Raw genomic sequence first — 15,542 nt, forward strand, 5'->3', positions numbered from 1 at the left:
ATTATTTGAAATATTTTGGGGAATATACAAAATAAATAATTACTTAATATTTCCCACTTGAAAGAAATGACCCTACACTTTGTAAAACAACTTGAAATTATTTTTTTCTTCAGATTTGAAATTCTACCTTAGAATAAGTTATTGTCAAATCATAATCTTTGTCCAGTTCACACTCCCTGGAAAGAGCAATGTATCTTTTACCCTTTGTTATTTTGGTCCATTCCACTCTACATACAGCATATAAGAAAGATATGTTTTTTTGAATTAGCAAATATTATATGTCTATGTGTATTTCACCACAATAAAAAAAAAGATGTTTCTGATGAAAATTGGAAACAATGCCTCTTACTATATAACAGTATATTAATTTAGTATTATTAAAGTAGAGAATTGCTTTCAACTTTAAAAGAAAGCAAAATATGGAACAATAATTAACATATAGTAAACAGCATCCTAGGTTCTAAAACCTAAAGGAAGGATCTCCTGGTTACATGCCTATTTTCAAAGCACTTAAGAAGTGATGATGACAATAAAGAAATGTTAAATTCAGCAATGATTATAAAGCATTTATACACAATATCCATACTGGATAACATTTTGATCTAAAATATCTTACCCTTTGGAACTTTGTCACTTTTCTCAGGCACTTTGAGCGCTGTCAGTGAATTTTCCTGTTTGGTATCTTTGGAGTCTTTCCCTTCTTTTCCATCTTTCACTTCTTTTCCTTCTTTCACCTCTTTTCCGTCTTTTGCTTCTTTTCCTGGTTCTTTTAATTTGCTATCAATCACTGTTGTTTTGCTTTCAGAGCCCGGCTCATCTGAAAGCTTAAATTCAGGCAATATTTCTTTCAAGAGCTCCCAGACTTTGTCCACGTACCCTGGGCTTAGGCAAAAGACATCAACATAAATTTCCAGATGAAGCTGTTTTACTCCACATCAAGTAATTACTGACAGAAAAATTAACTTGGCATTTCACAAAACTCATTTCAATAGTTACTTCAGTTTTTAGTTTAAAAAAAAAAAAAAACCAGCATTATAAATCTATTTATTCAAAAAGTTTTATCTACTGGGTGCTGGGCTTTACTGATACAAAGAGACCAAAAATATGGTTCTGGTCTCAAGAATCATTCAGTCACATGAACAACCGTGAAAGGGAAAGGTAGTATTTGAGCACCTAAGAGGTGCCAAGCACTTTCTCATCCATTATCATTTATGCGAAAGGTCCTTATCTCATTAGGCTTTGTGGAATTTGACATTGTTGACCACTCTATTCTTTAAACTCTTCTCTGAGGCTTCCATAATATCCTTTTATCTGGTTTTCTCTCTATTTTTATGGAAACTACTTGCAGACTCCTAACACCCCCTTTCTTTGCATGCAGTTGACAATTTAGGGTCACTTCCCCATGATTCTCCTCTTTTTGCTCTTGCCATTTTATCTATTATTTCCTCAGTGAGTAAGTACATCCATGTTTTGAGTTCACCAGTACGGGACATAACCCGGCAAATCATTACCTCTAGCTCAAACCTCTCTCCTGATATCCAGACCAGCGTATACAACCACAGACAACTGTCCAAAACAAATAATTAAATAATAAAAATGATAAAAACATCCTTCTACTTATCGCTCAGGTCAGAAACTTGAGAATGACCAAGTCTCCTCTCCTTAGAAATTATCAAATACAGCATCATGCCCCTTTGTTCCTAACTCCCATCATTGCAGTCTATTATCTTCACTTGATTCTTACTGCCATTTCCTCAGTAGAAGCCCTCAGCAAACCTTGTGGAATACTGCGCAAGCCCATTTCCCTGCTCTAGTCTTGCCATCTGCTGAGCTGCTCCCAGAGCTAACTTCCAAAATCACAAATCTGAAAAGACCATCCTCCTGTCTAAAATTCCTCATGACATTCTATCACTCTTAGGATGTTGTGAAAATCCCTTAACATGGCATCATGGCATAAAAGACCTTTGTCTATCTGGCTCCTGCTTACCTCTCTTCCTCATACCCACCCCTCTTCTGGTATCCAGTAACCCATAATCCAGTCATGAAAACCACATGTATTTCTGGGACTGCACTCTGCTCTCACACATTTCCACACTATTCTTTCTTCTCTCAGTTGGCTTCCCCACCTCAATCAGCTGCATTAATTTCAACTAATCCTTTGAGGCTTAGTTCAAGTATTACTTTCTGGGAGAATTAGGCTATATGTTCCTGATCTGAGTTCCCAAATAATAGCTTACATACTCCCAATATAGTCTTTTTTTAATACTTTTAAAATTACTCATTCAACAAACATTTATTGAGAATATTAATATGTGCCAGTCATTCAGTCATTGTTCCAGCATTGGGAGTACAATCTTGAGCAGACTAAACAGGGCCCTGCTGTAACGGACCTTACCATTCTACTGTATGGAGACAGCCAGCACAGAGAGGTATATAACGTAATAGGTAGTGATAATATCTTTGATGAAAATTAATGGATGAAGGAATATGGCATGACTTGGGGAAGGAATAATTCTGGTTGGATGGTCAAGAAGGCTTGCTTGAGGAATTGATATTTAAGCTTGGTGAGAGCTGAATGGCATGCTGTACCCAGCCAAGTGAATATCTGATAGAAGATCATTCTAGGCAGAAGAAAAGAATAGCTTACGTAAAAACCCTAAGAGTCAACGAGTTCAGTATATTTAAGAAACAGAAAGAATACCTGGGTGGCCAGTGAGTTGTTGCCAAGATGGAGATGAGGTCAGCGATGAGGTCAGAGATCATGCAAGGGTCAGACAGTGAAGACGAAGGTAAAGGATTTGAAAACTTCATTCAAGTGTAATGGTTAGCCAAGGAAAAGTTTTAAGAAGGAGATCTGTATGATCTGATTTACATTTTAGAAAATTACTCTGACTGCCATGTGGAGCATTAACTAAAGGAGGTAAGTTAGACACAGGAAGACCAGTTGAGAAGTTATTACATTAGTCCATGTGAGCACTGATGGTGAGTCAATCTAGGATGGTAATAATGGAGATGTAGAAAAATGGATAGATTCAGAATAAGTGGAGAAGGTAATGTTAATGGAACTCAGTGAGGGATTGCTTGTGAGAAGTAAGGAAATATGAGTAATCAAGGGTGACCCCTAGTTTTTAGCTTGAGTAACTAGGTGGATGGGAGTGCAATATAATGAGACGAGGCATTCAAAGAAAGGTGCAGGTTTGGGAAATTGAGAATCAAGAGTTCATTTCTGGATATTTTAATCTAAGATACATTTTTCACATCCATATAGCTGTGTCAATTAGGCAGTTGTGTATATAGTCTGGAGTTCGGGAAAAGGTGGTGAGGCATGGAGATATAAATTTGAATGTCACTGGCAAATAGATTGTTATGTAGAGTCATCGCCACACCATTTAGTGGTTATGTGGTGGCTGAGAACTATCCAAGAAGACTAGGAAAGAGCAGCAAATAGGATAGGAGAACTAGGAGTCAGTTGTGGAAGCCAAGTGAATTAAGTGTTGCAAAAAGAAAGAGTTGTTCGAGAGGGTCAAATACTGGGAATCCAAGTAAAACGGGGCTAGAGAAGTTACCATAGGATTTAGCAGTGTTATAATCTTTGCTGACCTTAAGAGAAGCTGTTTCACTGGTGTTCTAGAGAAGGAAGCACAAAAACTGGGATGAGGAAATATTGGGTGGTCTGCTCTTATAAAGATTTCAGCCTAGGAAATACCATGGTACAGCTCTACTCTATCCTATAGGGTCGCTGAGTCTGAATTGACTTGATGGTACACAACAACAAAGAGATAAAGACAGTGTGTATAGACCACTCAATCATTAAGATTTTCTCTGAGGAGAAAAAACAAGATGAATTGGTGACTAGAAAATAATCATTGGTTTCCTTGTGAATCTGTGATTTGCTTGAGTGACTAAACTGCCTCCTATTTATCATTGAGGAAGCTCTGGTGGCGTACTGGTTAAGAGCTATGGCTGTTAACCAAAAGGTTTGCAGTTCAAATCCACCAGGTGCTCTTTGGAAATCCTATCGGGCAGTTCTGCTTTGTCCTATAGGGTCATTATGAGTTGGAATCTACCCCACAGCAACAGGTTTGGCTTAGTTTTATTTATCATTGGACCTCCAGTACCCAGTAAATAATAAGCATTCAGTAGACTTTTTTTTCATTTAATCTCACAATAGCTCTGCAACTTAGGTATTAAAATCTCAACTTTACTTGAGTTTTAAAGAAGTGTTAAATTTTATAAAGTCACACAACTGGCAAATGACAGGATTCACACATCTTTCTCATTCCAAAGCCAACGTGGTTTTCTGTTGTTGTTTCTTAAATATACAACATATAAAAAAATGCTATGGTATTTTAAAGAAATATTTATAGACCGCAAAATGAGAATAACTTCTTGGACAATTAGGCTTAAAGATGTGGTAGCAGAGGGCTATGTCCACAGATGGACCACATCAACATCAGAAAAGTGTGCCAAGAAGAGTCATCCCTTTATGAGCAATTTTCAGAATTCTAATATCCATGTTATCAGGAGGGAACAGTCCTTGGAGAAGGACATCATGCTTAGTAAAGCAGAAGGTCAGCAAAAAAGAGGAAGCTCCTCAATGAGATGGACTGACACAGCGACTGCAACAATGGGCTCAAACATAGCAACAATTGTCAGGATGATACAGGACACGGCAGTGTTTCATTCTGTTGTACATAGGGTTGCTATGAGTTGGAACTGACTCAATGGCACCTAACAACAACAATATCCATTCAGACATGATATTGATTGTGTTTCTATTTTTATAGAGAATTAGAGGACTTTTTTTTTTTTGTCTGTTTCAAATAGTAAAACTGTGCTCATTTCAGGAAAACAGAAGAGGTGAGGCCAGTAATTATAAATAGTACTCACATGGAAGAGTGGAAGGGGAGAGATTGTTTGTTGGAAATGCCAAAAAATACATTAACTGATTTTCACATGGAAAAAAAAATCTGTAGTCAACGTAAGTTTGAAGCTTGGGCATCGTCTTTCTCCTTGAACTCCGTAAAACCATGAGCCCCTGATGAACTGTTTCTGCTCGCACCATTCCTTCCTAGCAACAGAAACATTTCACTCCTGAACGTACCATGTGCCTTTGCTCAAATGGTACTCCTGCCTTAAATACCCCTCCCCTTCCTTTCCATTAAACCAACACAGCCAACATTAAGGCCCAGATCAAGTCAGAATTTTCTCCATGAATCTTTTCTTGACCCTTGCCTGCACCCTTGGCAGCTGGTAATTGCTTCCAGATATTAAGGTCTCTTCCCATTTATATACTGTTTCATAATATCCTTTTAATTTAAACTTACAATACACACTCATTAACTTTACAATGTTACAACTGCAATTTAAAATTATAGGAATAATGTGGCAGAATGTAAGAAAAATCCTACAAACCCTGATATAGCATATCAAAAATAGTGAATATCTTTTACTTTCTAGTTAATATTTCAAAGAAAACTGGTAAAATTGATTGTCTGAGTCAGCCTTATTTATTCTTCTTTATACCTATCCCTGTTTAGAAAGATTATTAAATACCAAGCATATTTCCAGATAATATTAAATAATCTAGTTAAAGTCATTAGGGAAGGGAGAGAAAACTTTCATTAATTATGTCTACCATACACTAGCTACTTTTCCTGACACTCATTGACTAATCTAATCTTCAGAACAACTGTATAGGATAGGTCTTTATCTTCATTTTACAAATGATGAACTAGGATCCAGAGAAGTTACACTACTTGCAAAATTCATACAGCGTCAAAGTAGAAGTGTCAGAATTTAGTTTAGCAACATCATTATAAACGGAGAAAATAATGAAGTTGTCAAGGATTTCATTTTACTTGGATCCACAATCAACACCCATGGAAGCAGCAGTCAAGAAATCAAAGGATGTATTGAATTGTGCATATCTGCTGCAAAAGTCCTCTTTAAAGTGTTAAAAAGCAAAGATGTCACTTTGAGGACTGAGGTGCATCTGTCCCAAGCCAAGCTATTTTCAATTGCCTCATATGCATGTGGAAGCTGGACAATGAATAAAGAAGACTGAAGAAGAATGGATGCCTTTGAATTATGGTGCTGGCAAAGAATACTGAATGTACCATGGACTGCCAGAAGAACAAACAAATCTATCTTGGAAGAACTACAGCCAGAGTGCTCCTTAGAAGCAAGAATGGTAAGACTTTGTCTCACGTGCTTTGGACACATTATCAGGAGGGACCAGTTCCTGGAGAAGAACATCATGCTTAATAGAAGATCAGGGGAAAACAGGAAGACCCACAGTGAGATGGACTGACACAGTGGCTGCAACAATGGGCTCGAACATAGCAACGATTGTGAGGATGCTGCAGGACCGGGCAGTGTTCTGTTCTGTTGTACATAGGGTCACTATGAGTCAGAACTGAATTTATGGCACCTAACAACAATATAGTTCTCACTCCAATGCTCAAGCTTTTCCCCTTATTCTCATAAATCTTTCATAAATAACTATAAGTCATGCAAACTGAACATCTAAAATCCTTTAAGTTTCTTTTATTATTATTAAAGTGGTCCCCTTATTATCATGAAAGCATAAGTGTACGATCCTAAGAAAAGACACTTCATAATTTTAATAACTGATTTTCTAGTTGTATATGATTCTGATAGCCTGTCTCTCGACTACTCTCTGAGAGACTTCTGATGATTTCATGTCTCTCTAGTATCTCCACTGTCTACTGCAAAGGGAATATTAAGGCAAGAAGCAGAGCTTAAAGGTAACATTGAAAATCAAAATTAGATAAATCCATACTTTTAAATCTTATTTGCTCTCTACTTCTCTCCATTAATGTTACCCACATTATGTCAGGAAATTTTCTCTTAGATATCAGAAGAGGGTTTTCCATCAGAAGATCTAAAAGAGTGCTATCTGGGCCTCTCCTTAAGATAAAAACACAAGATCAGCTCTCCTTCTGTAGAGTGGTCTTTTGAAGAGGTTATCTACTCTTTAATTTTTTTCCTGCAAATATTTTTACTTTAACCAAGCAACATCTAGCTTATCCTAGTGAAAAGATGTTTTAGATGATAGAATTTAAACTATTAGGGCCAATATTCTGTTTTCTGTAATCTCAACTTTAGGGGAGTGTAGCTTCCCATCAGCCACAGATCAGAGGTGATTCAAGTTGATAAGTATGCTGGGGGTTTGATCATCTTGGAAGAATAAGGATTGGAACTGATGATATGTTTGTATTTATTGTTATAGTTCTCGTCTATGTACCTTAACCTGATTAATTTCTAATTGACAATGAAGATGAATATAGGTAATATGATCAAGCTGTGTGTTTATAACCTTTCTCTATTAAAGCCATTTGTAATTTTTTCTATTTATATAATTTTTATATAATTTATTTTATATAAATTTTTATATAATTTATTTTTGTTGTTATTGTCGAGCATATACATAGCAGAACATACACCAATTCAGCAATTTCTACATGTAGTTCAGTGACACTGATTACATTCTTCGAATTGTGCAACCATTCTCACCCTCCTTTTCTGAGTTGCTCCTCCCCCATTGACATAAACTCGCCACCCTTTAAGTTTCCTATTTAATCTTTTGAGTTGCTGTAGTCAATTTTATCCCATATAGACAGATGTTAAAAGAACTCAACGCTCAAAGCAGACAGTCTTTACTAGTTAAGCTAAAGTACTGTTTGTTTTAAGAAGACCAAACAAGATACTTGTTGACATATCTCCATGATAATAGCTTAACTATACTATTGTTCCATTTTAAAAAGATATCAGGGGGTATTTTTTGTTTAAGATTTAAAGATTATCTCAGGGCAATAGTTTTAGTGGTTCATCCAGCTTCCATAACTCCAGAAAGTCTGGATTCCATGAGTATTTGGAACTATTTTCTGCATTTTTCCCCTTTTGATCAGGATTCCTCCAGAGAATCTTGCAAGCAGACATCCAAGGTACAACAACTGGTCTCTATTCACCTGGGGCAACAGAGGAAGAAGGAGAGTCTGGAATAGGAGAAAATGGAATGTGTGTCTAATTGCCTCCATGAACAACTGTCACCTTTGCCATGAAACCCAGAAGAACTGGATCATGCCTGGCTTCCGTTTTTAAATTTTAAAATAAGTATAACATTAACTGGCCTCTGTTTTCTATTTTTTACCTTCCAAGAACTGTTAGGGGATACAAATAACCAGTCTCTCTACATAAAGAATCATGTGAGAGAAGGTTTGTGAACTTTGGATCCAGAAAGACTTAGAGTCAAATCTTATCTCCTAACAAAATGTGCTTGGCTTTGGGGAATTCAACCTCTCAGAGCTTCAGTTTCCTCATTTTAACAGGGTAAAGATATAAGGGGTACATGGATTACATGGATGATTAAATAAGAATCATTTCAGGACTATGTTTTTTATTACAAATAATATATTAAAGTAGTTAATGCATAATATGTGTTTTGTGATTATTAATTATTCATTGATATTTCCGACTAATTAAAAGCTGACTTTATGTTTCTGTATTGAAATAAATGTAATAGTTGTTAAGTACGAAGGGAAGCCTGTCATTGTTTTACCATATTCAATAACTGCCATTGTCCTAATATTTATAAACAATATATTTAAGGATTAAATTCACAATATTTCTAAAGAAACAGAATGTACCCTGAAATTCTCAAGAAATTTTATATAATACTGTAAGATGTTATTGTCCCAAATATTGTGCAAAATGTGAATTTTCTTGAAATTTTTTTAAAGATTAAGAATATTTTAAAGAAATATTACTGAGGAGGAAAAAAAAATAGAAATGAGTAATTAATAGCCAAACCTACTGAAGAGAAATGACTTCTGGTAACCACCCTGTGAGTGCGTGAATGACTGTGAACTCCCCCAGTTCTCTTCTGTATGCTACATGGATGCTAAAAAAGAAAATGCACAATGTGAGAGTTACCAAAATTGGAAAACACAGACAGACATATAAGGGAGAGAGAATCACTACACACTAAAATTATAATAATAAATGTAGGGGCCATACTGATTATACATTATATAGGTTGTAGCTACAAAAATCTACTACTCTAACACTCTGCTGATTTTTGTTAAAACAATTAGATTCAACAATAAAAATTTCATGTATACTTACAAAGCAGGTTTATAAACTTTCTTTTTTAAAGATCTAAAATTAATATTGATGCCATATATAAAAATATATTGTTACCTATTATATATTATACAATATACAGATGTAAGTAATGTATAATATACATATATATGCAATATATGAAGAGGACTTGAAGCACTTGATGAAGATCAGAGACTACAGCTTTCAGTATGGATTACACCTCAACATAAAGAAAACAAAAATTGTCACAACTGGACCAATAAGCAACATCGTGATAAACAGAGAAAATACTGAAGTTATCAAGGATTTCATTTTACTTGGTCCACAATCAACGCCCATGGAAGCAGCAGTCAAGAAATTAAACTACTTATTGCATTGGGCAAATCTGCTGCAAAAGATCACTTTAAAGTGTTAAAAGGCAAAGATGTCACCTTGAGGACTAAGGTGTGCTTGACCCAAGCCATGGTATTTTCAATCACCTCATATGCATGTGAAAGCTGAACAATGAATAAGGGAGACCAAAGAAGAACTGATGCCTCTGAAATATGGTGTTGGCAAAGAATATTGAATATACCATGGACTTCCAAAAGAACAAATAAATCTGTTGTGGAAGAAGTATTATCAGGAGGGACCAGTCCCTGGAAAAGGATATCACACTTGGTAAAGGGTCAGTGAAAAAGAGGAAGACCCTCAATAAGATGGACTGACACAATGTCTGCAACAACGGGCTCAAACACAGCAACAATTGTGAGGTTGGCACAGGACCAGGCAGTGTTTTATTCTGCTCTACATAGGTTGACTATGAGTCTAAACCGACTCGACGGCACCTAACAACAACAAATATGGGATTGCGTTTCTGTTGTTCTTTTTAAAACAGAATAGGGCCTTTAATCATTCTGACTTTAGTAATTATTATATGATGCTTGGAAGCTGTGTATTATGGCAGTCTCAAATATGGCAGGTCAAGATGGGCATCAAAAACCCTTAATTAGGGCCTTAGTTGAATGCAGAGATACCAGAAACGTCTGTTCTGTCTTATACAAAAGAATGTATTCTGCCTATGCAGCATAAAGTCAAATGAGGTTGTGACTAACCAAATATTAATAATCTCATTTTAACTCTTTTACTTTTCCCCCTCAGATGATTTAACTATTTGCATTGATCCACATTACTGCCATATCTCCATCTCCCAGGAGTCACAACTTCTGTCCACCATGTCAGTGGTGATGACTGATGGTACTGAAAAACACACGTCCTTTTCTTTAGAAAAAAAATCTTACAATCTCAATCAGATATTTCATTATTATGTTTGCACTGTGCTGTTTATGGATTATGAGTTTTTATGTGTTGACATATCTCTGTGATAATAAATACCTATTGAAATAGTTCACAGTCTAGTTTAAACTCCTTTTTGGATAATTATTTATGAAGTGATCTTGCAAACATCACAGAAATAATGCCCTTTTCTTTGTATATTTCACAGTGATGTCGAAGTAACTACTCTGTATTAATTATTTTAAAATATAGATAATAAAATATATGGTAATAACTACTGGAGCCCTGGTAATGCAGTGGTTACGAGCTTGGCTGTTAATCCTAAAGTCGAGAGGAATTTTATAGACAAATATAAAGGATAAAACACAGTACAGATTTCCTCTAGAATTCTTAAGAAATTTGTTACACTAAGCCTGGTTCTTTATTTCTGAGCTGGATTTATTTAGTTATTTTTTAATGGCTCCATTACTCATGTTGCTATAAAACTTTACTGAACTACAACTTTACGAAAGACAAAATGTCACTCCAATAATCCAGGTCATTCATGTAATTCTTCACTAGGCTTGCACCTCTATTGCTCAAAACTTCGAGTTAGACCTAAGAATTGGATTTTTCTTTCCAAATAAACAAACATAGTTGCCACCAGAACAAGATATCACTCCCACAATGTATTCAGCTACTTAAACGAATCTGGGCTCAGTTTTTATAATAATCATTGAAATTAAGGGCTACAAGCTTGGAGAAACAAGTTTCCAATAGGGAACTGAGGGTTGGTAACAGAAAAGAGAGATGAAGGGATGGCAGTAGGAGTGGTAGTTTTTGTTGTGCAGCCTTGGGGGAGAAAAATGAAGCTAAGATAAAAGAAAATCTACAAAAAGCAAATGTAGCTTCTGACTGGCATTGCTATGTTTATGGAAGGGAAAGGGGCTAAGCTTTGAGAAAATGGCTGAAATGGTCTGTTAAAGCATGTGGGTGTGTTCTGTTGAATGCGAAATGCTATTATACACTGCGGGAGGCCGAAGGGTATCAAATTCAAGCCCCTGCAGTGTATATGGGAATTCTCCCATTGAGCAGTGGTACATGCATTTCCAACTCAAACATCTAAGTTTTTCTGTATTGCTAAGCCCAGGATGGAATGACAGTAGGTCTCCTAAAGTGGAAGCTAAGAGAAGAGAACGTAGCAAATACGTGTCATACATGTTAGTGCACAAGTCATAAAGGAATATAAGACTCAAGCAGATTTTACAATAATATTGAAGGAAAAATGAGCAGTTTTTATCAGAATGGATTCAAAGTGACCAATGTTAATGAAAGCAGGAGGAGCACATTGATGTACTTGAAGAATTTAGATTTTTCCAGGTCAGTAAATTGTTGCTGCAGATACGGAATCTAAAACTTCACGTGGATTCCAGTATAAATAATATTCAGTATTTACATGAACCAGTATTTCCCCTACAAAACAATTTCTTTCTGCAACTAAGCTGAAACACTACTTTCTACCCTCCATGATTAACTTTCTATTCATAATTAAAAATGCATTGGATATAGAATAATTTTGATTACTTCTTATGGGCAAATTTTGTTTTTTGCTGGCTAAAACAATACTTCAAATTCCTTGTTTTCCATCAAAGAAAACTGAGACCCAGTACAAGGCTAAACAGTGGTTTTGGCTTATTCATTTTTATACTAAAAAGTTTACATTGTTTGAAAAGACAGCATTACTTACTGATTTTTAATTTTTAATAAAGTTATGCAATATGGAAGTACAGCCAGAATGCTCAGTAGAAGCAAGGATGGCGAGACATAATTTCACATACTTTGGACATGTTATCAGGAGGGACCAGTCTCTGGAGGACATCATGCTTGGCAGAGTAGAGAGTCAGTGGAAAAGAGAAAGACCCTCAATGAGATGGACTGACACAGTGGCTGCAACAATGGGCTCAAGCATAACAACAATTGTGAGGATGGTGCAGGACTGGGCAGTGTTTTGATCTGTTGTGCATAAGGTCGCTATGGGTCAGAACCAACTCGACAGCACCTGACAACAACAACATGCAATATGGATGTATGATTTTTTGTGTCTTTTTGTTTTTACGGGAATGACTGATAATGCCTCATTCTACGTACTCGACGTTTGCCAGCTTAATGATAGCTTTAGACAATAGCATTGGCCAGAGTTCAATGTCATAGGTTGTAGCTGGAAGCAATAGATTGTTATCTTCATCAAATGGCAGAAAGTCATCAATAGTTATTTTTCTCCAGCAACCCTAAAAATGAGAAGAAAATTAAACTCATTTAATGCACTAAAAATCAGTCTCTATGGAATTAAAAAAAAAAAAAAAAAAATTCAGAGTCGAGTCGATTCCGACTCATAGCAACCCTATACTACAGAGTAGAACTACCCCATAGAGTTTCTAAGGAGCACCTGGAGGATTCGAACTGCCGATCTTTTTGTTAGCAGCCATAGCTCTTAACCACTATGCCACCAGGGTTTGGAATTAATGAATAAAAAAGATGCATGTGTATGGTATGTGTTAGAGGGAAAGCATGAGCAAGCATGAGATCTAAGGGGAGAACAATTCTGCATCAGGGATAAGAGCATCTCCATGGAAGAACAATTAATTTCCAAGCAAAATCTGTCAATATTGTTCATAAACTGGGGAATAATAGATGTTATTTGATCTACAACTTGCCTCCATGTCGAAAATGACAAAATATTTTGCACTAAATTTTACAGTGGAATAGTGTCCATATTTACAAGGTCTTTTGAACATATTCTTGGGTACCATATTGTACATAAAAACATTAGATAACAATGAATAAGTTTAGGAATAACTAAATAACTTAATAGGGTAATAACGCAAATTCTTCAATTATAACATTAGTAATCATTACTTATCCTGATGGGCTTACTTTTCTTTTACTTCCAATTACCATATTACTTCTTATTGTTGTTGTGTGCCAACGAGCCAATTCCAACTCATAGTGACCCTATAGGACAGAGTAGAACTGCCCCATAGGGCTTCCAAGGTTGTAATCTTTACAGAAGCAGATTGCCACATCTTTCTCCCGCGAAGGCACTGGTGGGTTCGAACCGCTGATCTTTCAGTTCGCATCTGAGCACTTTATCACTGTGCCACCTGGTCTCCTTATATTACTCCTACTCCTAATTATTTAAATTTTTTAACATTTTTAACATACTATACCTTATTTAATAAAATCATCACACATTTACCTGTATGCATATTACACTTCATAATTAAGAGTCATAGCCAAACAGTAAATAACATTAATGATTGTGATCTCAAATAAAAATATCTTTTCCTTTGGTTTTACTTGAGAAGTTTTACTATGAATTCATTATCCAAGAAATATTTTAAGCAGCAGTAGCAAGCATTGTGAATCCAAGGCATAACACATGGCCTATACTATTGAATTGCTTACAGTCTAGTGAGAAAAGACATATATGCAAACAACATAAAATCCAATATGCTCAAAGAGCTCTAGGGTCAGTAAGAAAAGTCTGACTAATTTTGCTTGGGTGAAGACTTTACAGGAAGGAGACATTTGAATTGAAGCTTCAAAAACCAGCATACATTTATCAGGTAAACAGGAGCAATCGGGCGTATGACACTTGTAATCCTGAATTCATATTGCCTTATCAGTGCTTATATGTATTTTTCTTTTTTCCCTAATAGTTGATGGGGGGGGGGGGCAAGAAAGGGTTAAAGGTATAGGTGTCTAGGCACTCCCTCTTCCAATTTCAAATGAAAATACCAGGTATACACGTTCAGTGTTAACATTTCTAAAACATAATTTGGCTACATTTATATTATGACAATTTTCTTGGGGATTTTTGTGATTCCTTGATATTAACTCATTGGTTGCTTCTTTAAAATCTGTAAAGAAATCAAATATTTATTGTATATCTATGATTTATTTGAGACATCACCATAGAATACTGTATTATTTTTGCATTCAGTATTCTTTGGTTAATGTATGTAAATAATACAATTTTTATACTTTTCATTGAGTACTGTGTTAGCACCACATAATTCTAAAAGGCTATTGTAATAGATAATTATTTCACATGCTTATGAAGAGGGATGCCTCCTTTGTTAATACAAACATAAATTACTAGAATAATTTAGAATGCAGTCATGTTTAAATTTTAATTAATGTTTTCCACACTTAAGTTCAAGGTCAAGATAACTAAATGGTGCATCTATTAAACCTGCTTCCTCCTGTGAGCCTGCTGAAAGATAATAAAAATTTCTTTCTTAATGAATAGCATAAATCACAGTTAAAAAAGATCAGGAAAAGAGCAATCCATGGAAAGAGATGTCAGCAAATATCTGAATGATCAAGACAACACAGGCGGGAGTCCTGGCAAAATGGCGCTCTAGGCAGAAGTACCACGCCGTCCCTCCACAGCAAAGATCCGAAAAACTAAGCCAAACAGAGAATACAACAATCCTGAAACCCTAAAACATCAAATGAAGAGATAAAGAACTCAGCCAAGCACCAAATGGAGTGAGAAAACTGACGGAGAATGGGGAGCGAGGAGAGATTCATCCAGAGGTCCCCTACCAGCTAACGCAGCACGGATCCACCATCTTGGACCCCTATCGGAGACCAGCAAACAGGGGTATGAGAAAGCAGCCTCACAGAACATCCAGCGGGAGACAAAACAACCAGTAATTTGCAGTGTGCGCTTTCCCAACCCCCCACCCCTCTTCACCCAGCTCAGCCTCCTCTGCTTCCTGCGGCTACAGTCTCTTGACCAGGAAGCGCCAGCTGCTTGGATTCCACACACCCACGCAGGCGGCTCTCTGGGTGCCATTTGTTGGCTGCTAGTGTTCCTTTTTTTTTCAGCTTCTTTTGATTTCTCACTTGCCTCGCACCACCTCCCCTCCTTTCACTCGAGTGCCTGGCTCCATGTGCCACCTTTGCTTCTTCCTGAGGGGCTGCAGAGTGCCGGCAATTTGTGATGTACGCTTTCCCACTCTCCACCCTTCTTCACCCCAACTCGGCCTCCTCTGCTTCCCGCAGACACAGTCTCTTGTCCAGAAATACCAGCCCGCACTAGCTGGCTCTCTGAGTGCCATTTGTTGGCTGCTGGTGTTGTTGTTTTTTCT

At 36.4% G+C, this 15,542-nt stretch overlaps 1 protein-coding gene across 1 annotated transcript in view; it reads right to left on the reverse strand.

Annotated features, from left to right (window-relative positions):
- Nucleotides 1-15,542, reverse strand: part of ADGB (androglobin) — a 213,365-nt gene that overhangs the window by 173,735 nt on the left and 24,088 nt on the right. Inside the window, exons 4-6 of the mRNA XM_023729236.1 lie at nt 12,532-12,671; nt 8,840-8,926; nt 617-882 (exon numbers count right to left, since the gene is read on the reverse strand). Coding sequence (XP_023585004.1) covers nt 617-882; nt 8,840-8,926; nt 12,532-12,671 — 493 coding nt within the window. The remainder of the gene's footprint in view (nt 1-616; nt 883-8,839; nt 8,927-12,531; nt 12,672-15,542) is intronic.

The sequence above is a fragment of the Trichechus manatus genome, unplaced genomic scaffold (genome assembly GCF_000243295.1).
Source record: "Trichechus manatus latirostris isolate Lorelei unplaced genomic scaffold, TriManLat1.0 scaffold00002, whole genome shotgun sequence".
In the NCBI taxonomy this organism is placed as follows: domain Eukaryota; kingdom Metazoa; phylum Chordata; class Mammalia; order Sirenia; family Trichechidae; genus Trichechus; species Trichechus manatus.